Raw genomic sequence first — 21,793 nt, forward strand, 5'->3', positions numbered from 1 at the left:
TTTCATTACTTATAAACATTTATTCATAAACATGCATAGGTCTTACCCTGAAATGTATGCGCAACATCAAAAACTATTCAGAAAACAACAGCTCTAGAAGATCTACTGGGACAAACGTTAACCATTAACACTCAAGTTTCTCTTTAACAATCTTGAGTATAAATAGAATAAATGAACTGTTTATGAATGGAGAATTAGTCTAATAAGTCCAGGTGTGGGAAGTCAAATCCCTGTATTGATAAGTCCTTTTAAATGCACACAGAACATTTAAGAATTCTCATGTGTAGCACGCTGCAAAACCAGACATTAGACATTATTAACGGCAAAAGACTAACACAGACCCCAGCAAAACATATGTTCTTACAAATTAATCAGCAGTTTCACAATGTAAACCAGTAATCATCCATTCTTTAAAACAAATGTAAGAAACAAACCTGTCTCACCTCCTCTGTGAGGACATGCATGCCTGTCTCACCTCCTGTGATAACGTGTACCTGTCTCACGTCTGTGATAACGTGTACCTGTCTCACGTCTGTGATAACGTGTACCTGTCTCACGTCTGTGATAACGTGTACCTGTCTCACGTCTGTGATAACGTGTACCGGTCTCACGTCTGTGATAACGTGTACCGGTCTCACGTCTGTGATAACGTGTACCGGTCTCACGTCTGTGATAACGTGTACCGGTCTCACGTCTGTGATAACGTGTACCGGTCTCACGTCTGTGATAACGTGTACCGGTCTCACGTCTGTGATAACGTGTACCGGTCTCACGTCTGTGATAACGTGTATACCTGTCTCACCTCTGTGAAGACATGTAAACCTGTCTCATGTCCTCAGTAGTAGCTGGTGAGGGTCGCCCGTAGAAGCATGGTATATGATGCTGCTTCAACAAAACCATGTCTAACTGGATGCCTCACATTTATGGTGGATGAGGAGTTTACCCCCTTTCTATATAAAGCACTGCTGTATTATATCCAATCAATTAAACGGAAAAAAGTCTCTAATCATCATCCTCGTCAATCAGGACCCTCTGTCTTCTGCGCTTGGTGGGGGCAGAGTCTGTGTCCTCATCAACCCCAAGGTCCATGGTGAGGCAGTCTTCATCTGTCAGGAGACAACAGTGTTAGCGAAACAATACAATGTTTAATTGTTGGTAAACCATTTTTATGGCTGGATGCCAGTCTAAACCAAATGTCCTCACCTTTGTTTAGCAAGAAGGACTATGGCAAAACAGTTGGTTGAACTGACTAGGCTATACCCAGGGCTATAATTTGTAGTTTGTGGATAAACTGTCACGACTGCTTAATTATGAGATTAAAGTAAAGTACCCTTCTCATCATCGCTATCCAACAATACCGCTCTGCTTCTTTTGGTGGAGGTCTTCTTCTCTGAGGATCTTTGAGGGTAATAGAGGACAAAACAGTCAGAGCAGAACCAGCAGACCAATGGATGGAGTTAAATAAAACTGGTGTAAAAAAAAAAATACAAGTTAAATAGCTCACTTCTGAGGTGAACTGTCTGAATCTATTTGCTCAACAGCTGTAAAATCTGTAAAGAGAATAAGACAATGGAATAGCTTGTCAAATAATTGTCGGAGTACAAATTAATTTTTCTAACAAAGATTTGGATGGGAGGTTCAACAAAGTCCATCCTGGTCCAGTGTCCTGTCTTTAATCTCATTACCAGTGTGTTCTGCTGTGGCTGAACCAGGCGGCTTCCTCTTGCGGGCCAGCAGCAGGGCTCGGAGGGCCTGAGATCTCTGCTCATGAGAGTCTGCTTCACCCTGCTTGACCGGACTACCCTCCAACCCCTGCTCCCCGGCCAAAGGCTCCTCACTGGAGCTCAGTGCTGCTGCTGCCCCCCTCAGTTGGGACGGTCTCATCTTCGCGGGGATCCTCCAGAATGACTCCTAAAGGGTCACACAGTGGAAACTCATTAGCTGTAGTATGTTGAAAACAGACAAACCATTTTACCAATGTGCATTTCTGCCAGCAAAATAGGTTCAGTGGGGAGAACAAGTATTTGATACACTGTCGATTTTGCAGGTTCCCACTTACAAAGCATGTAGAGGTCTGTAATTTGCAGTTTGTGCAAACCTGGTCAAGAACTACAGGAAACATATGATATCTGTAATTGCAAACAAAGGTTTCTGTACCAAATATTAAGTTCTGCTTTTCTGATGTATCAAATACTTATGTCATGCAATAAAATGCAAATTAATTACTTAAAAATCATACAATGTGATTTTCTGGATTTTAGATTCCGTCTCTAACAGTTGAAGTGTACCTATGATAAAAAATTACAGACCTCTACATGCTTTGTAAGTAGGAAAACCTGCAAAATCGGCAGTGTATCAAATACTTGTTCTCCCATGGGTAGAGAAACACCAAGCGAGGACTCTTCTAAGACTCACCTGTTCATCAGCTGGTGCTCGAACCCCAATTTTTTGTAGTAACCTCTGGAAGCTAGGTTTCTCCATGGCGTCCTCATTCTCCTCCGTCAGAGGGACAAGTGGTATAGGTTGAGATGAGCCTGTTGATGAAACTATAATATTACCCACCATTACATATTCTCTGTCTGAAATCACACATAAGACGTTGCAATTTCTAAGGAAACAATCCATTCATACAAATGAATCAAAATTACAGCGGCGCAAACCTTCTTCCTCACGGTCATCGGCCGTTCTGTTGAGGCAGTTCTGTAGCCACAGCAGGGGTCCTGACATACCTGTTACAAATACATACAGCTTAGGGACCATTACCAACTGTTGACAACAAGTAATACATGATTTTCTTGCTAATGTTACAACTTTGATCAGCTGTTACAATGAAGATAAACTACAATAGTCATCCCCAGAAGAGGTAGTCTGTATTTCAAATAATTATACAAACATGAATGCCCTGCTCTGACCTTCCTGCTGTAGAGTGTAAACCAAGGTCCCCACACTGGCAGTCTTCTCAAAAGTCTCCTCCTCTGCCACCCTGCCTCTTCTTCCCTTCGCCACTGTATCCTGCCTCTCTTGTTCTTCCTCCTCGCTCTCCTCTGAGTCATCTTCCTCTTCATCATCGTCTTCACAGTCCATTGGCTCTTCATCTGGCCCTCCGGTGAGGTCAGCTAGGAACTCCTCTTCAGTCTAACAGATTATACACAAATACTTGAAATTATCGTTTATTACAGGTGTGCAACAGCTTCTATGATTTCTCTATATTGCCAAACTATTTTAGAACATTCAATCACATCAAAAACCAATATCTTAAATGAATTCCCATTACCAATCCCACAGCGGAGTTCTTCCTTTGAGCGTTAGGGTTGCGGTGCCTCTTCTTGTAGAGTTCTCGTCGGTCTGAAACTAGGCCCAGGCTGAGCAGCTTCTCGACCAAGCGGGCACGCGAGCGTTTAGCTGTCACTTTCTTCAGGATGTTGCCCAGTATATCTATGGGGAAAAAAACAACCACGCATAACTAAGCTCAAGTACTCATACTCTGAAATGAAGGCTTGACTGTGCTAGTCGGACGATTTGCTTGTCAGACACATAGTGATAAAAAAACAACAACTGGGAAATCATTAGAACCACAGACAAATAATGAACACATTTTGTTAAAGACCTAGCAACCCATCTTTTATAGTGTGGTGAATAGCGGGTCAAGGAAGTAAAAGTACCCGTACAAGTTAGTAGACCTATTCTTAACAGAATTACTTCAGCTTTCATTCAGCTTACATTTACATTCACATTTTCTTTTCTTGATTCAGGTTTTCATTCTCAAACTCTATTCATTCTGATAACCATGATTGAAATTGTCATAACGGAACTTAACAACAACAACAAAGCAAATCATTCAATTTGTCATGATGAGAAAATGTTCTCCTAATAATGAAAATCTGCGTATCTTCCGAAAGAGTCCTACCATTTGAGTCTCTGAATTCTTCAAAGAGCATCTTGAGCTCCTCTTCCTGTTCTTCTGTCCACAGTATGATTCGAGTGCCTTTCCTTCAGGGAAGAAAGATCCGAGGTCACAAGTCATTGGTTGTCCTTTTCATTCTCCGGTTAGTAATGTCATGTAACCAGCATTTAACATCCACAAATTTAACATAGAATCTCATCTCTAATGTAAAAGCCGTCAGGCGACAATGTTCAACCTAGACACGGCAGCACCTAAACACTGACCTCTGTTGCTTCAGGTCTCGGACACTGTCTACAAGCCCCATGGCCACCATCTGGGCCACCAGCTGACGGCGTGTACGGGATGTGTTGCTGAGCAACGGCAGCAGAGTCTCCACAATGTCAGGCACTGAGAGGGAGTCGAACATTCAGGGAGAGAACGTGAGACAAGCATGGCATTCACAAGTATCTGTATGGGACTGTAACACCACAACACATCTTTCAGATGAACGCGTTTGCATTGAAAAGGAAATAAAAAGATGCCCCCGGCTGTTCACCTCCAGAATCACGGTGCTCCTCGTAGAGCGTTCGCAGCTCCTCCTCTTCCTCTGGTGCCCATTTTGCCTTCTTCTTGGAACCCTCCCTAAAAAAAAAAGAAACATGCAGTTCTTTTATTTCTAAAAGCGAAGCCTGGAACAGTCTACGATTAATCCACAAAACAACTATACTGTACATACACACAAACACACAAACACCCACCCTTCTCCAGGCTTGCTGTAGCCTTCTGTCATCTCCCGTACTGCTCCGACATTCTTCCAGAAGAGCAGCTCTACGTAGGCCTTACTGTTCCTAGCTGCTAGCGCAAAGAAACGTTTCAGCACAAATTTAGCAAAGGTCACCAGCTCCTGTAGGGGGAAGAGAAAACATTGGAATACATAAGTGTATTATATTCTGTGTTAAAATATTGTGCTGAAAACAAACTATTAATGTACTATAATAACTTATTTGCATGGAGGCATCTCTGGTTCAGATTCATCCTTAAATTCATCCTCAAAATGTGACTGTCGGCTTGCATCGATCACTTTAAAATGTCATCAAATGTATCCTCATCTCTCAGGGAGACTCCTATCTACCAGTTGATGTGATGCAGGGTCATATTGATAAAGTACCAAAGTCAGAAAAAAGACAAACGAGGGAGAAAGAAACAACTGACTTAATTTCACGTTCCACAGTGTAACCCTAATGAACAGGACCCAACTGGTGTACCTTATATGCAGCAGCAGAGGGGTCAGCCAGGATCTTGTTGAAGATGCAGAAGACAGAGAGCTGGAAGAGCAGGGCGTCCATTTTGAGGTCGACGGCCAGGCGGTGCAGCATGCGTGTGATGCAGTGGTTGGTGTGGGGGGAGTTCTGGGAGTAGGTCCGGAGCAGGAGAAGATAAGGTCGCACAATGTTGGGGTTGGCAAATCTGGTGAAGCACATTGGACAGTGTAGAGCTTCACTTGTATTCATTGTGATAAAATGGATTCTACGGTTATAACTAAAATAACTGGTGTCCTTGGTTACACGTCAGAGAGCAGGTTTACATCACAATTATAAGCTAAAGACAATAATACTTATTTCAGTCACCTCTTAATGAAGTCCAAGAAGTTGAACTCCGTCTCAGACACACGTACAGATTCCAATTCTTCCTCTACCTCCAACTCTCCATCTTCCTCTTCCTCCATCCCAGGTTCTGAAGAGGAGGGCCCTGGAAACACAAAACTCCTTTATTATAGAAAACATGAATGCAGAGTTTGTGCTCTCTGCTGTCGTTCGGCCAGACATGTCAGAGTATGAAGTCAGTGATCAAACGGATCCGAGGCAAAAAGAGCACTAAATAGCTAACATCTCCCATGAACTCTCCACACTAACTCAATCCTGGAAATACACAGACAGAATGATGCCATGACTTTTCAGGAGTAACGTTTGTAGTCCCATAAACCATTTTGGCAAACTTCCAACCCAAACCTCAGTAATCTAACTTTTCAATACAATTTCCTTTTAGAAAACAAGAAACCTGACAAGCCTGTTTTAACAGCTAATTGGCCATTCGTGAATGATATTGATAGAGTTAAACTGACTGATGTTTCTTACTAAGTTTACTTCCACCACAAACAGCGTCTATGAATAGCTGGCTTTTGCCACTGGCCATTTAAACAGCTTATTAGCCAGTAATAGGCTTTACCAGTACCTACAAACTTACTGGACTAGTCATAGGAATTGACCAATTGCTAGCAAGTCTGCCACAGCTATTTCATGGCATAAGAACGTATTTTTCTCTTTCATGGCATAACTACATACTTTTTTCTTTCATTCGTGAATTACATTGATACAATAACTATCAATAAAGGCGACGATAACTAACTTTTTCATCAAGTGCAATGAACAAGAGAATTGTGGAAATAAAATAAATGTTGTTTACAATAGATTCGAACTTGAGCCTTCCACGTGAGAGGCACTGTCTTTAACCACAAGCCACGACATTACGCATTCAACTAGTCATTAAACACTATTGTCAGCATTGTGTTAAACTGACTAATGTTTCTTATTAAGTTTACGTCCACCACAATTAGCATCTATGAACTGTTAGCTTTTGTCACTGGCTGTTTGAACAGCTTATTAGCCAGTAATAGGCTTACTAGTATCTACTAACTTCTTAGGAATAATCATAAGAATTGAGCAATTGCTAGTGAGACTGAAAATGAACGTTTCCATGCCAGAAACAGTCGTAATATATCCGTATAGAGTTTTAGGCTCACTACAACGTAACTACTACATGTTGTAGCCAGCAATGCACGGATGCGTACTTCGAAATTCCACCAGAAACAGTCGCAAATTAACCGTAAACTGTTTTATTTCCAGCTTTCTATAATGTAGTCATTGGAGGTTTTATCCAGCGAAGTTTCGTCTATACGTAATAATTAATAATGCGTACTTCGCCTGTGAGGAGATACGAACTCAGGACCTATAGTTCGCATGTCCGCTTCTCTAACCACTACGCTATTTAACAAGGTATACTCAGGCAGTCACTCAGTAAGAGACATTCGCTCTTCTCAGCCGGCTCCCCTTACGTTGTCCGGCAAAAAAAGTAACATAACACATTTCAGTGCCTCAAATCATTAACTTGTTCCTTTTATCAAACCTAATTCCTTTAATCAAACTACAACTAGGGCTGTCACGATTAAGGCATTTTAGTTGCAAAAATAATTGCGAAAAACTTAACAATATACTGTAGACAAATTGTTCATGCCACTATGATAGAGTAAGGCTGATAATACTGTAATAATACACCTGGTGATGTGGAGGTGGCTCTTCAGATTCGCCCTTTTGACACCTCTCTGGAGCAAATCCCACAATTCAGCTCCTCCAATTAATTGCTTAATCTGTCTTGAAACCAAAATGCATGCAGAGTGGTGCAGCGGTATTCACCAAATCCATGTTTTATGACTGCTCTACACAAAATGCAACTGCAGAGCAATGACAATTACATTTTCATTGCCATTTTCCTGCATTTCACCTCTCTCTCTGCTGCATATATTATAGGTTATTTTTTTTTGAAACAGCTCATTCTAAAACTATTATGTAGCCTGCCCTAACGTAACAAAACTTATTTGAACGCTCAATTGATTAATTCAGTTAAACGTGTACAAGGACGATTCATTTTATTTTCCAATGTAGGCCTAAATATGCAATGGTACAACCGATATACAGAGGATTTACATTTAAATTTTTTAGAACTGGACGTTCCTCCAAAATTGATGAAAAGGCAAGAAGAAAACTAGTCAGGGAAGCTTCCAAGAGGCCTACAGCAACATTAAAGGAACTGCAGGAATTTCTGGCAAGTACTGGCTGTGTGCTACATGTGACAACAATCTCCCGTATTCTTCATATGAATGAGCTATGGGGTTGGGAGGCAAGACGAAAGCCTTTTCTTACAAAGAAAAGTCCCCCAAAAGCATGTGAGAAAATGTGTTATGGTCTGATGAAACCAAGGTAGAACTTTTTGGCCATAATTCCAAAAGGTATGTTTGGTGCAAAAACAACACTGCACATCACCCAAATAACACCATACCGACAGTGAAGCATAGTGGTCAACAGGAGAATATAAACGTTTTGGCATGGCCCAGCCAGAGTCCAGACCTGAATTCAATTGAACATCTGTGGGGTGATCTAAAGAGGGCTGTGCACAGGAGATGTCCTTGCAATCTGACAGATTTGGAGCGCTTTTGCAAAGAAGAGTGGGCAAATATTGCCACGTCAAGATGTGCCATGATAATAGACTCCTACTCAAAAAGACTAAGTGCTGTAATAAAATCAAAAGGTTCTTCAACAAAGTATGAGTTTAAGGGTGTGCACACTTATTTTTCTAAATTTTTTTCCCCCCTCAAAGATTTCAGTTTGTTTTTCAATTGAATTGAAAAACAAGGGAATACTTGAAGAGGTGAGCATGGACTCTATGATGGATGTGTAAAGCCAGATAAGCATGGATTGGAAGATATTTTGTCTTTCAGAGTTGAATTGTTCACATTATAGGTCACATTAACAGTGGAAAATGTTCTGACATGATTTATCCCTTGTCTCATTCTTTTACATCACAAGAACCTGGCATCATTCACATGGTGTATGTTGAGACATTTCTAACATTGGCATAAATCTCCCTTATTCAGATTTTGGAATCTACATATTGCGCAAAAAGATAATTGTCATAAAAATAATGGCGATCTGGCTGCAATAATCGTGATCAGGCAATTATTATAATAATTGGCGACAGCCATAATGACAACATATTGCTTCTGAATCGGAAACCGTGTATCTAGACATTAACGGATCTGTGAAAGGGAAGATGCACAGCTTTCTGACTCACGAGGCAGATTGGCAAACAGGATCTGTTTGAGGAGCTCCAGTTCCTCCTCTGGCTCCACATCCGCGGATCCAAACACGTCTCCCTCTGGCCACACCTCCCTGTACATGGATGGAGAAAGACAGAATGTTATGACAACCACACTATAACAAAGGGGTTTTTAAAAAATCACAATAAAATCCATTAATTTCAATCACATTGTAACACAACAAAATGTGAAAAACCCCATGGCAGGGGGGTTGGGTGAATACTCACGCAATCCATTGTATAATTAACTATCCCTTAAAATAGGGTGTGAACTTCAGAGCGTCCTCCCAGACACAGATCAAGCCTAAAAACTAGGACTAAAAACTAATTCCCATGTAGATTATTTCACTGAGGTTGATTATTTTTATTTATTTTTTAGCCTAGGGCTAGACAATCTGACTGGGAAAGAATGGGTTTATATTAGTCCAAAAACACAATATCCCAGGAAAAGACAGACTGACTGACCTGGCAGCTCGTAGCAGACCCAGAGCCTCAGGGCCCAGTCTGTTGAGCAGGGAATCCTGGACACGCACCATAGCCTCAGTCCTCTGCTCCTCCAGGGGAGTTTCAGACGCTGCGTCGAAGGGCACAGCGCCTTCTGTCAGAGCCTCCGACAACTGCAGCCACACAGACAAGGAGACCCAGATTTAACAGACATGCAGATTAGACCAGGGGGGGTTTGAATGGAGGTCCCTGTAATCAAATTTACATTTTATTACAGGCCTTACCTGCAGAACATAACTTGGGTCAATATTTCTCTGTCCTATCCACCCTACTGCTATTTTTCCTATCCACTAACTCCCTTTATCATCAGGTTTTGTGGGAGATTTTGTTAGGCGGGTCTACAAATTGATGAGCGCTGTGCTGGTCTGTTTTAAAACCACACGTGATTAGTATGACAACATGAATATTCTTCAATCTTTGAACAACAAAAATATCCACAAATGAGAAGGCGTCCAAGCCTTTGACTGGTACTGTATACTTAATAGATTACAAGGGGACCCTCTACCATGGGCTCAATATAAGTGGGGTTCCTGGGCACAATAGTAAAAAGAAAAAAAACTAAAATAGACTTTGCTGCATCCATGATGTCTTTCCTAGCTGCCTGTTAGCAGTGTAATACCACAACGGGAAGCCATAAAGGCAGCCAAGCATTAACCTGCCTCAGTAAATGGAACTGACATATGGTCTGATGGAAAGTAGAAAAGCTAGCTGCTCAATGCGTGAACTATCCTCTGGCTGTTCCTGAAGATGGTTCTCTGTGCATGGGACAAGGCTGGAATGCGTTTAATTTCTGGGACCGCATGGCTGTCGGTCGCTTTAGGTTGGCATCACACAAAGCACCTTGCGTGTAATTTTGGTTGCTTGCAAGGGAGTTGCAGCGTGATTTCTGTGTGACCACCCGCAACTAAAAAAACATCACTACTGATACTTGCTGCGTGGGCCATGGTCAAGGTGAATAGAACACACCACAGCCAAAAGGAGCTGAATAATGAAATGTTGTCAACAGGTCCTGTCATTATGTCAGTACATCAGACTTGTTTCAACAGAAATTGTTCAACATGAACTGCACTAGATACCTGCTGTAGTTAGCTTGGTTTTTTTGTTAGCTTTATAGTACAGTGAACTCCAAAAGTATTTGGACAGTGACACTTTTCTTCGTTCTGTAATGCAGCTCTTAGAATATTTAGTATATAAATATGGGTTAATGTGCAGACTTAAAATTTTTATTTGAGGGTACATTTCTCCACAGCAGATAAACCCCTTAATACATTATTCATAATTATTAACTAAACCTTTCTTAAAGAGATATGATACTATGAAGGTTAAGATTACTGCCCCTTTTGTCAATTTAAAAAGAACCAATTTTTTATGTGGGATAGATTAAGTAGTCATTTAATAAATGTAACAAATAAATAAATCCCTCTTATTTCACACAAATCAAGCCAAAAACATCAAAATGTTAGTTATTTTTTATATTTCGTTCCACTTTAACATTATACAAAATGTTGTGTAGATTATTCACAAAAAAGCACAATAAAATCAACACTAATGTTAAAAAAAATTAAATAATCCCCTATGGGGTAGAATATTTATGCCATTCAATGTATAAATTATTAACAATGACCTGAAAGCCGCTGTCCCGGAGTTCTCCCGCTACAATGTTCCACGTCTCCTCTAGGGCCTCAGGGGTTGTCTCTATCGCAGTTGTCTTTTTCCGGCCCTTCTTACGCTTCACACGCTTCTTCTGCAGGAGGGAGGGAAGTAGAGTGGGATAATGGAGTTCAAGAGTTCTGTGAGATTACTGAACAATGTTTTGTTACAATTAAGCGCATGTAGATATTAAGTCACAAGAAGCCATCTGTGTTTAGATTGTCTGTCAAGAAGTCCCACTCTGCCAACCTCGGGAATGTGAGATGTTAACCTTATCCAGGGATTTCAGAAAAATCTTTGGCAAGTAACTTCACAGATGAAATATCGTCTCCCAAGTACTCCCTTCATGTCTCTCGTACTTACCTGCACAACTAGGTTGTTGCGTCCCTTGCAGAAACGCTCCAGCATACGCAGGAAGAGGTGTGTGGACTCTACCAGGTCCCTGAGGAACGAGCGCGGCTGCTTGGTCTCATCAAACTTCCTCAGCAGAGTCAAGAAGATCTCTCTGTACTCCATCAGGTAGAAGATGTTACCTGGATGGAACATAATGAAAGTTAAAAACAAGAAACCAGGCAAGCCTAGTTCAGCCGGCCCGCAATAGAAAGTGTTGCCATCTCGAGATTCGAAACCGTGTTGCCTACATGAAAGGCTGTGTCATTAACCACACACCATGGAGCTGTATATCTGCCGGGTGTCAGTATAGCCTCTTTTACCATGGGTTGTTTTAACAGTTAATTAGCCATTTGTGAATGACACTGATACAGTTAAACTAACGTTTCTTACTAAGTTTACCTCCACCAAAAATAGCGTCTATGTATGGCGTTTGCCACTGGCCGTTTTAACAGCCAGTAATAAGATTTACCCGTCTCTACTAACTTACTGGTATAGTCATAAGAATTGAGCAATTGCTAGTCTCTGCCAAAGCAATTTCATTTCATGGCATAAGAACATCATTTTTTCTTTCATGGCAAAACAACACATTTTTCTTTCATTCGTGAATGACATTTATATAATAACTACCAATAAAGACGACGATAACTAACTTTTTCATCAAGTGAAAAGATAAGAGAATCATTGAATCTACCAGAGATAATTAATAAATGTCATTGCTCTCAATAGATTCGAACTTAAGTCTTCCACATGAGAGGCACTATCTGTAACCACTACGCCACGGAATTACAGGTTTCAGACTCCATTGAAGATTGTGTTAAAATGACTAACGTTTCTTATTAAGTTTACCTCCGCCATAGTGTATATGAACTGTATTGCTTTTGCCACTGGCCGTTTGAACAGCTTATTATCCAGTAATAGGCTTACTAGTATCTACCAACTTCCTAAGAATAATCATAAGAATTTAGCAATTGCTAGTGAGAATGAAGATTAACTTTTCCATGCCAGAAACATTTGCAATATAACCATATACGGTTAAGGCTTACTATAACGTAACTACTGTATGTTAAGCCAGCAAATGTGTTAGTCTATCCTGACCCAAAACGCATGCACGGATGCGTACTTCGAAAATCCACCAGAAACAATCTCAATATAACCATAAACCGTTTCATTTCAGGCTTATCATAATGTAGATACCAATGGTTTTAGCCAGCAACATTTTCGTCTATACAGAATAATTCATAAGGCATAATTAGCTTCGCCTGTGAGGAAATACAAACACAGGACCTATAGTTCTCAAGCCCCATCTCTAACCACTACACTATTTAACAAGGGGTAGGGGTAGTCAGTCAGTCATTCATTCATTCATTCGCTCCTCTTGACCGCTTATGCGGTCCGGCCCAAAAAAAGGAAATAAAGCAGAAACTAAGAAAGAAAACGAGAGAGTTCTTACTTTTGATTACATTGGCACTCTGTTTGATGTTTTCGTCATGTGAGCGGTCCATCTCATTTACTGTCAGCAGCAGCTCCTGGTATGCTTTCAGGGCCAGATGCATTCTGGGGAAAAATACAAATAAAATATGTACACGTTCAAAGCCAGGGAGTTAACGATTGACAAACTATCCTGTGTGGACTCCAAATAATGAAAATATTGGTTTTAAAGTTATTACAGGCAAAAAAAAAATGAATCTCAATTTCTGCCCTTTAGGCGCTATTGGGCTCTTAAAAGAATTCTAAAGCCAGTTGTGAACACACCCACCTACGTGACCAGGATGTGGCCTCCTTACGGTCGGTGAGCATCATCTCATAGTAGTTGGTGATGTTGCGCTCGATGAAGTGGAATGTACGGATGGACATGGTCTCGGACACCAGGTCAGCACGGAAACCATTGCCACGGTTGAAAGCCATGAAAAAGCTGAGGGCCCAGAGGTAGTAGGTCTCATCGTGCTGCTGTGCCTGCTCCCTGACCAGCCCCTCCTGTGGAACCACACAGACCAATCAGCTGACAGGCCTGACAGTCTAATGTGACTAAACAGGCCTCAAACCACGTTTCAATCGTTTTGAATAGACTCTGTGATTAAGGAAAAAAACATTTAGAAATTCAACATCCAGAAATTCTCTCTGTGGAGGAAGACTACTGCTTTTGACTGTGCCTGGAAAAACAATGTAATAAAATTTGGATTGAACTGAGTGCATAATGTCACTCAGTACCTCCCAGAAAAATAGGGTTAGTTAAACAGATTTTCTAAATGACAAGTCCAATACCATAAATTATGTATGAGTAATATAAACGCTATACTTTGCTTATCTTAAATCATTTTATATAGCCAAGTAAAACTGAGAACATGCTCTCATTTTCAGCAAAAAATTAGGAGCATTTAAGGCAAAAGATTTCTTACACCCATGATTTGTCCTAAAAATCCTTTCAGGAAATGGTCAGATGCTCAAAACACTAGGCCACCATGCGATCATTTTTTGGGGGGTTGGACATCATGCAGTGTTGAGACCCATCCTTCTCACCTTGACCAGGTACATCAGGCGGTTGTAGCAATTCTCCAGGAAGTCCACACAGAACTTGCGCAGGAAAAGGCGCACGTTGAGGGCGGAGCGTCGTTTGCCCTCTGTGTCCTTAGCCTGCTGCTTCCGCTTGGGCACGCGCCTCACCGCCTTGCCCAAATCGTGGGTGTAGTTTTTGAACTAGTTGAAAAAGAGAAGAGATGTAAGAAGGGACTGGCCAAATAACTAGGACAACAGAAAGATGTCTCCTCTCTTCATTCAAAATGCTTCACCACTGATTTCTCCTTCAAATTCAGAGAAAGACAATAGGAATTTAGAGCGTCTCTTACATTATGAAGGCCTCGGTGGTAGATCACATCTTTCTCTCCAATGGACTTGAGTCCCTGAACCACATAGGAGCCTCCAAAACGAGAGTGTCTGAAAAAAATAAAAAGGCATCAGACAACAGCAAGGACGTTTCTGGTTCCCCCCTATAAAGCTCATGCCAATGTCAGTGTAGTTACCCAGTTCCCCTCCATAAAGCTCATGCCAATGTCAGTGTAGTTACCCGGTTCCCCTCCATAAAGCTCATGCCAATGTCAGTGTAGTAACCCGGTTCCCCTCCATAAAGCTCATGCCAATGTCAGTGTAGTAACCCGGTTCCCCTCCATAAAGCTCATGCCAATGTCAGTGTAGTAACCCGGTTCCCCTCCATAAAGCTCATGCCTATCTCAGTGTAGTAACCCGGTTCCCCTCCATAAAGCTCATGCCAATGTCAGTGTAGTTACCCGGTTCCCCTCCATAAAGCTCATGCCAATGTCAGTGTAGTAACCCGGTTCCCCTCCATAAAGCTCATGCCAATGTCAGTGTAGTTACCCGGTTCCCCTCCATAAAGCTCATGCCAATGTCAGTGTAGTAACCCGGTTCCCCTCCATAAAGCTCATGCCAATCTCAGTGTAGTTACCCGGTTCCCCTCCATAAAGCTCATGCCAATGTCAGTGTAGTTACCCGGTTCCCCTCCATAAAGCTCATGCCAATGTCAGTGTAGTTACCCGGTTCCCCTCCATAAAGCTCATGCCAATGTCAGTGTAGTTACCCGGTTCCCCTCCATAAAGCTCATGCCAATGTCAGTGTAGTTACCCGGTTCCCCTCCATAAAGCTCATGCCAATGTCAGTGTAGTTACCCGGTACCCCTCCATAAAGCTCATGCCAATGTCAGTGTAGTTACCCGGTTCCCCTCCATAAAGCTCATGCCAATGTCAGTGTAGTTACCCGGTTCCCCTCCATAAAGCTCATGCCAATGTCAGTGTAGTTACCTGGTTCCCCTCTGCAGGGTGCGGCTGCGTTTCTCCGCCTGCTCTTTCTGTCGTAGCACCTCCAACTCCTGGGCATCTCTCTGTTTCTCCTGAGCGGAACGAGTCTGACCTGCACTCACCAGAAGTTCTGGCGTCTTCAAGGAGTAAGTAAACATGAATATGGATACTTATTACAATAAATATTCATAGAATCAGAATGCATATAACAAATACAAGTAATTTTCTGTGTGCTGTGCATCAGTAAACATTTGTTGTAGCAGGAGCTGAGAAAGTTTAATTATTATTTTTCAGTATTTTATCATATTTTAAGTAAGGTTTTGGTAGATTTTTTTTTTTACTGACTCTCTCTATCATCACCCAAATCAGTGAAATCCATTATCAACGGCCCTGACTCAGTCTAGGCCACAGACAGAAACGCATAACATTGTAAAAACTGACAACAAAGTGTAAATAAAATGCCATAAACTCAGTCACACCAATAGTTTTACAGTGCAGAATCATTGTACTGACTGCAAATGAAGGTTAGATCTGGATTATTAATTAAATTCTAATTGCTACAGCCTGTCCTTCCATTCAGCCATGTGGACTTGATTGAAGACAGCAGATTGCCAAACATGATACTGGTGTGTTGTAGAGAGACTATATTGTTATATCTACTGTGACTACTTAGTAAAAATATAAGAAAACTGAAAATCAGGTCAATTCAGTAAGTTCTGTGGTTCTTTGTGTGTCAGAATTCAGTTCCTCAAGAATCCTAAGATTGACTTGCTGATTTGACCTGATGAGTGCCTGTTGGAGAGGATCAGCTTTAGGGAAGTAAGGAAAAGAATAACTGATCTAAGGGCCCTTTTGACCTTCAACATGTTTAGTGGTTACGGGGGATATAATACAGGCTGTAATCATACTGTATGAGATCACACAGACAGGAGTTACCTGGTGTTATGAACATGGGCCCAGACAGGCCTCTCTCTGGTCTTACCTGGTCTCTGAACATGAGGGAGGTGACCTCCAAAACGTGCATACTCCACTGCTGCTCGCTCGGCGCAGAGGCCAGGAACTTGATCAGGTCGTCCAGACCACTCATGTGCATGGCCCACAGCAGCTTGTCATGCACACTGGCATCATCATCCACATTCTGCCCAGATAGAGAGGAATAGAAGAGGCACAATTACAGCTACTGGAGTCAATAACCCTGAGGAGAGTGAATGAACAAGCAGAATGTCTGTCTCCTATGAAGTAACTGACAATCCCCCCCAAAAAACAATGATAGATTTTGCATATGTCAAGACAATACATTATCTAAATGTTACGACAAATATACCTTGGAGAAAAGGGACATAGGCCACAAAATGAATAGAGATTATATTGAATCTGTAACCACATGACAATATCATTACTTTATTTTTACATCTACATTCAACCCTTCAATGTCATGAAACGGTTAATGTACATTAGTCATTTCAATACTAATTCAATGGTGAACTCTGACCTTCTCCTCATGGGGGTCAGCAGGGACATGCAGTACATTTCTGACCAGCAGCAGAATCCTCTCAATCAGTAGGTTGTCCTCCTCCTGCCTCTGCTCCCAGTCCTGACAGAGGAGAGTGGATAGTGGGAGGGTAATGTTAAACACAGACAATGTTTCTCACTCGTGTGTTGTTGTTTTCAGAAAAGACCCAGATTATTCGTAGGGACTCCATTCTGTATTGTGATGGTCTAAAAGTACTACACGTACCAGTTGCAGAAGGTTGTACAGGGTCTCACTCAGAACTCCAAACACCTTCTCATTGGCAAAGGCCTGAAGTAGAGGTTGAGACATTGGGAGTCAATCGTCACAGGTAAGTATTAGGAATGGTGACACCAGGGTAACATTTGAGAGACATACTGACATCACTCCCACCTCCTTATAGGCCTGTAAATAGGAGACCACTTGCAGAAAGTGATGTCTGACAGTAGGGTCATCAGGGACTTTCCCAAAGCAGAGCAGCGCAGGTTGGGTAAGGTTGACCATGAGCCTGACAGGGAATAAAGATACACAGACACAACCAGCCTTAATGTCATGTCAATCCATGAAATGATAGTAATTGTTTAAGGTGGCAAATAAAATATTTGGAATCATCCTGATTGTATATTATTATTAGCTATTTCTATGTTTTCATCCTACCATTTAATTTGCTAAACTTGGTTGCCTGTTGCATGTTAAATATTTTTAATCGGACTCATCTACAGTCTTACACATACAACACTGACCATATGAATTACAGGATATACAATCATTTTGTGCCTTGCAACATTATGCTCATACTGTGCTCTAAGTTATAGGGTAACATGGGGCAAAACGCCCCGTGGGGTAAGACGCCCCCATGTAACTCTCAAGAAAAACAGCAATGTCACCATTTTTGTTTTCAACACCTAAGTGGGGTTAAAAAACAGGGTCAATTCTTAAAAGCCCTTAGGCATTATCTTCTATTGGGATAAGATTCCCCAGGGTGCAACTAAACCCATGGGGGGGCATCATACCCCAGTAGCTGGAAAAAATGATCCTTCCCGGAAAAATATATTTCATTAAATACAAATTAAACTGTCAGCTGAAGCCATTTATTTTACTCTATAATCCATTACCCTATGCATAGCCATCTTCAACACACTTTTCTTTTTTTGTTTCTGTAAATATACATTGATCTTAAGGGGTCGTTTCCCCATGTTACCCTACTATGCCCTATTACTAGGCAACCAAATAACATCTTGAGTAATCCAAGACATTACTGATTACAGCATTCTTACCTTTAGTGTTTGGATTAAAAGTTGAGTAATAAGGCAACCCTGAGTCTAGTGTACCTGATGCAGGCATCAAACAGGGCCTTGTCCTGGCTGTGCTGGCTGATGATGGGCAGCAGGTCGTTCTGAATGATCTGGCCCGCCCCCAGCTGCTGCCGGATGTCCCGTGTGTCATCCTCATGCCGCAGGTACCGGATCAGGTCCTTCACACTTTCTACAGGGGTGACACCCGTGCACACAGGGTTAGAGGTTACCAGACCATGTAAGGAGAGGGCGCTGTGCCCAAAATCTCACCTTTAAGGCAGATTTATACATGGTGGTCATTCTGCTGACACTCCTATCCATAGTGATTCTCATAGACAGATGGCATACATCTAATGGCAACCTACTGTATAGTTCTTGTGTTACAGCGGGAGGAAAGGGAATGAATGTGAAAAGGTAGCCAAGACATCAAGATTAACACCCCTACTCTATAACCAGGACACGTGTTAAAAAAAACAACATCCATGATTACACTGACTGTGAATGCATTGATTTCCTAACTGAATATTTCTAATTCTCTCATGGAAATGTGCATAACGTCAGTGTGCGTTATACGCTGACATAATTGATCCTCACACATCTGACAGAAGAACATAACACGCTCCTGTATACTAAGCAACCCTATAGCCCAGAAAGTGTTGTTAGCCAGCGTGACGCTGCTCACCAAGACAGTCAGGTTCTCTGTGGTAGGTGTCTCCCTCCAGGTATCCCAGGGCACTGCATGTTGCCAACAGCTCACAGTTCATAATTGACAATTCCATATACCACCAGACTGCCAGGTGGAGAAAGGCGTCCCTCTGACGCAACTGGGAGATTTGAAAAAAAGTATGTTTATCGTCAAATGAACAAAATAAGTGTCGTTCGGAGCAGTGAAATTCTTATGACATGATGAGGTGGGCATGATCAGGGGAGAAGACGCCTCATACTTTTGGATAGACAACGTCAAACGACAGTGTGTACACAGCACTAAACAAGGCAGTACACTTGTCTACAGACATCCCATATGCTGTTCAAACCTGTAAGGGACAGACAAAGTCTGAGATGATATTAAGTGACCCATGCGAGTCTGCTTTAGTAAAAGCGGTCTTAAAATGTCATTAGCCAACAAGTCAGCAATTACCAGCAATTGCAATCTACCATTTTCATAAATTCTTCACATACAAACGTACCTTAACCATGACAAGATGCAAGTGGACATTCTTAAGTTGAAATGATCACTACACAATTAAAAATGGATAGAAGATTACAGCAAAGCCTTTATTGCACCATTTCTCAAACTGTAGGGCAAGAGAAAATACAGGAGGAAAAATGCGCTGGCTTCAAAGAAAATAAAACTAACAGAACCAGCAGCTCCAAACTGAGGTTATAATAAATAGAGCCGTTCTCGCAATCACTTTGTAAAGTTTAAGTTACACCGTCAGCGATTCCAGTTCAAGAGTTAACATCTTAATGGCTTTTAAACAAAAACACTCTCTGGGTCTCTTTTTTAAGAACCCATGCCTCGTCACTGCCTGTCCCACTTTAAGTAGATGAATACTGCCCAGCTGACTACAACGCCGGCCTCCGTTAGGCACAGCTTCGTCTTGAGGTCCAGGGTGGGTGGAGTTCGACTACAACTCAGGTGTTGCGGTAGTGTTTTCAGAGACTGGTTTGTCGCTCTTATATCAACAACAAAAAACCAAAGAAAGGTTGCAATGTTTTTAGAACGTTTGTAAAAAAACAGTAAGTATCCTACCCGAAGCTAAAAAGGTCACCAAACCTGTCCACTAATCCTACCGCGAAAGAACTGTCAATTTATTGTAAATGTAGGATAGCGCGACATAACTACAGTACCGAACATACTTCAAATTCAGCGGACACCACAAGTCTCGCTGCATACACAAAGACTATAATAATTGTATAAATACATGATTTTATATTAATGACCATTAACACAATGCGCGATAGTTACCATGCAAATTATTACGAAGTTAGCTAAATACTAGCGCGCCAGCTACAAGTTAGCCTATGTGTTTTGTTCCGTGGTATATATCTTTCAATTAAAATATGCAACAGTACATACCAGACCAAGCCGTAGTACTGATGAGACGTCCTTTGTACTATGATCACAATAATCAGTATCAATATATTTTCCTAGATATAAACTATGTAATTAAAATGGAATTTTCACATGTAAAAATAAGCCATGTTTCTTCCTAAATCTCGCGCCAAAACGATTTGACCGGCGTCTTGTCAGCATTAGGAAAGTACTTCCGTGTTACAAAATATTCAGAATAAAAGTCCAAGTAGAAACATGGTGCATACGCCCCTGGGTTGGGTAAATGCAATAATTCATGATATACTACAAAAAATATAGGTACTTGTTTATGTTTCAGTGATATTTGTTTGAAATGTACTTTAAGATGAATTCGACTCAGATAAATGTGCAGAATGATTTTCCCTTATATTAAATGCATGTTGGCTTAGTAGGTCCTGTAGATTCAATTAAGAATGATTTAATGTACAACCCTGTTTTCAAAAGAGTTGGGATGATGCACAAAATGCCAATAAAAACCAAATGCGATGATCTGCAAATCCTTTAATACAGTTATTTAATTGGAAATAGTACAAATACAACATATCAAATGTTGAATCAGAGAAATGTAATTATTTTTTAAATATATATATATATATATATATATATATATATATATGTATGTGCCTTTTTGAATTTGATGCCAGCAACACATTTCAAAAAAGTTGTGACAGGGGCATGTTTATTTCTGTGTCGCAGCTCCACGTTGTAGTTTTGAAAGATATTTTTCAGATGCTCAACAGTTCGGGGTCTCCTTTGTCGTATTTTTTGTTTCATAATAGACCAAATGTTTTCAGTGGGTGACAGGTCTGGACTGCAAGCAGGCCAGTTTAGCACCCGGACACTTGCTACGGAGCCATGCTGTTGTAATACGTTCAGAATGTGGTTTGACATTGTCCTGCTGAAATTAGCAAGGCCTTCCTTGAAAATGACGTCATTGGGATGGCAGTATATGTTTCTCCAAAACCTGTATATTGTTCAGAATTAATGGTGCCTTCACAGAAGTGGAAGTCACCCATGCAATATGCACTTATGCACCCCCATACCATCACGGATGTTGGCTTTTGCACTGTGCGCTGATAACAAGCCTCTTTAGCCGGGTGTATGGCGTCCATGATTCCCAAAAAGAATCACACATTTTGATTTGTCAGACCACATGATAGTTTCCCATTTCGCCTCAGTCCATCTAAAATGAGATGGGGCCCAGAGAAGGCGGCGGTGTGTCTGGAAGTTGTTTACGTATGGTATCTTCTTTGCATGGTAGATTCTTTAAATTTCTGAATGCGGTGGCGCACTGTTCACAGACAATGGTTTTTGGAAGTGCTCCTGAGTGCATGCAAAGAGGCACTTCTCAACTTTGCAATTGACACCCCAATGAAGGTGTTACCCGAAATGCGTAGTTTTTTTTTCATGAACGTCTAGCCAGCACACTAAAGGCTTTTACATTTTAAATCCACATGAGTGGAATTTAATTTTTATACTACCTTTTAATAGTATACATTTTTCTTTGCTTTTCGTCCATTATCTCCACTCCAAGAACAGCTGTGGTACAGTAGTATCTTCATATTTCTGGAATACCTGATGCGCTCTTGTTACTCTTTCATTCATGAACCAAATTGTTTTGTGATATTCCACCCTGTTTAGTTTCTTAGCATTACACAACATTTTCAGTCATTTGGTGCCTCTGTCACAGCTTTTTTTAAATGTGTTGCTGACATCACATTCAAAGTG

At 41.2% G+C, this 21,793-nt stretch overlaps 1 protein-coding gene across 1 annotated transcript; it reads right to left on the minus strand.

The window, feature by feature from the left end:
• On the minus strand, positions 1 to 20,209 carry timeless (timeless circadian clock). The gene is made up of 30 exons (XM_034287030.1): positions 20,051 to 20,209; positions 18,653 to 18,794; positions 18,007 to 18,160; positions 17,069 to 17,183; positions 16,904 to 16,966; positions 16,658 to 16,759; positions 16,148 to 16,303; positions 15,169 to 15,302; positions 14,203 to 14,290; positions 13,877 to 14,053; positions 13,116 to 13,333; positions 12,810 to 12,913; positions 11,330 to 11,499; positions 10,941 to 11,060; positions 9,278 to 9,429; positions 8,789 to 8,886; positions 5,512 to 5,632; positions 5,149 to 5,350; positions 4,642 to 4,787; positions 4,440 to 4,525; positions 4,168 to 4,291; positions 3,908 to 3,990; positions 3,275 to 3,435; positions 2,913 to 3,135; positions 2,661 to 2,729; positions 2,416 to 2,534; positions 1,686 to 1,911; positions 1,505 to 1,550; positions 1,331 to 1,398; positions 1 to 1,106 (listed from the first exon to the last, which is right to left on the minus strand). The coding sequence occupies exons 2-30, from the start codon at positions 18,747 to 18,749 to the stop codon at positions 1,003 to 1,005; spliced, it is 3,726 nt and encodes a 1,241-aa protein (XP_034142921.1). The 5' UTR covers positions 18,750 to 18,794; positions 20,051 to 20,209; the 3' UTR covers positions 1 to 1,002.
• Between the last annotated feature and the right edge of the window lie 1,584 nt (positions 20,210 to 21,793).

This window comes from Esox lucius, chromosome 17 (genome assembly GCF_011004845.1).
Source record: "Esox lucius isolate fEsoLuc1 chromosome 17, fEsoLuc1.pri, whole genome shotgun sequence".
Classification (NCBI taxonomy): domain Eukaryota; kingdom Metazoa; phylum Chordata; class Actinopteri; order Esociformes; family Esocidae; genus Esox; species Esox lucius.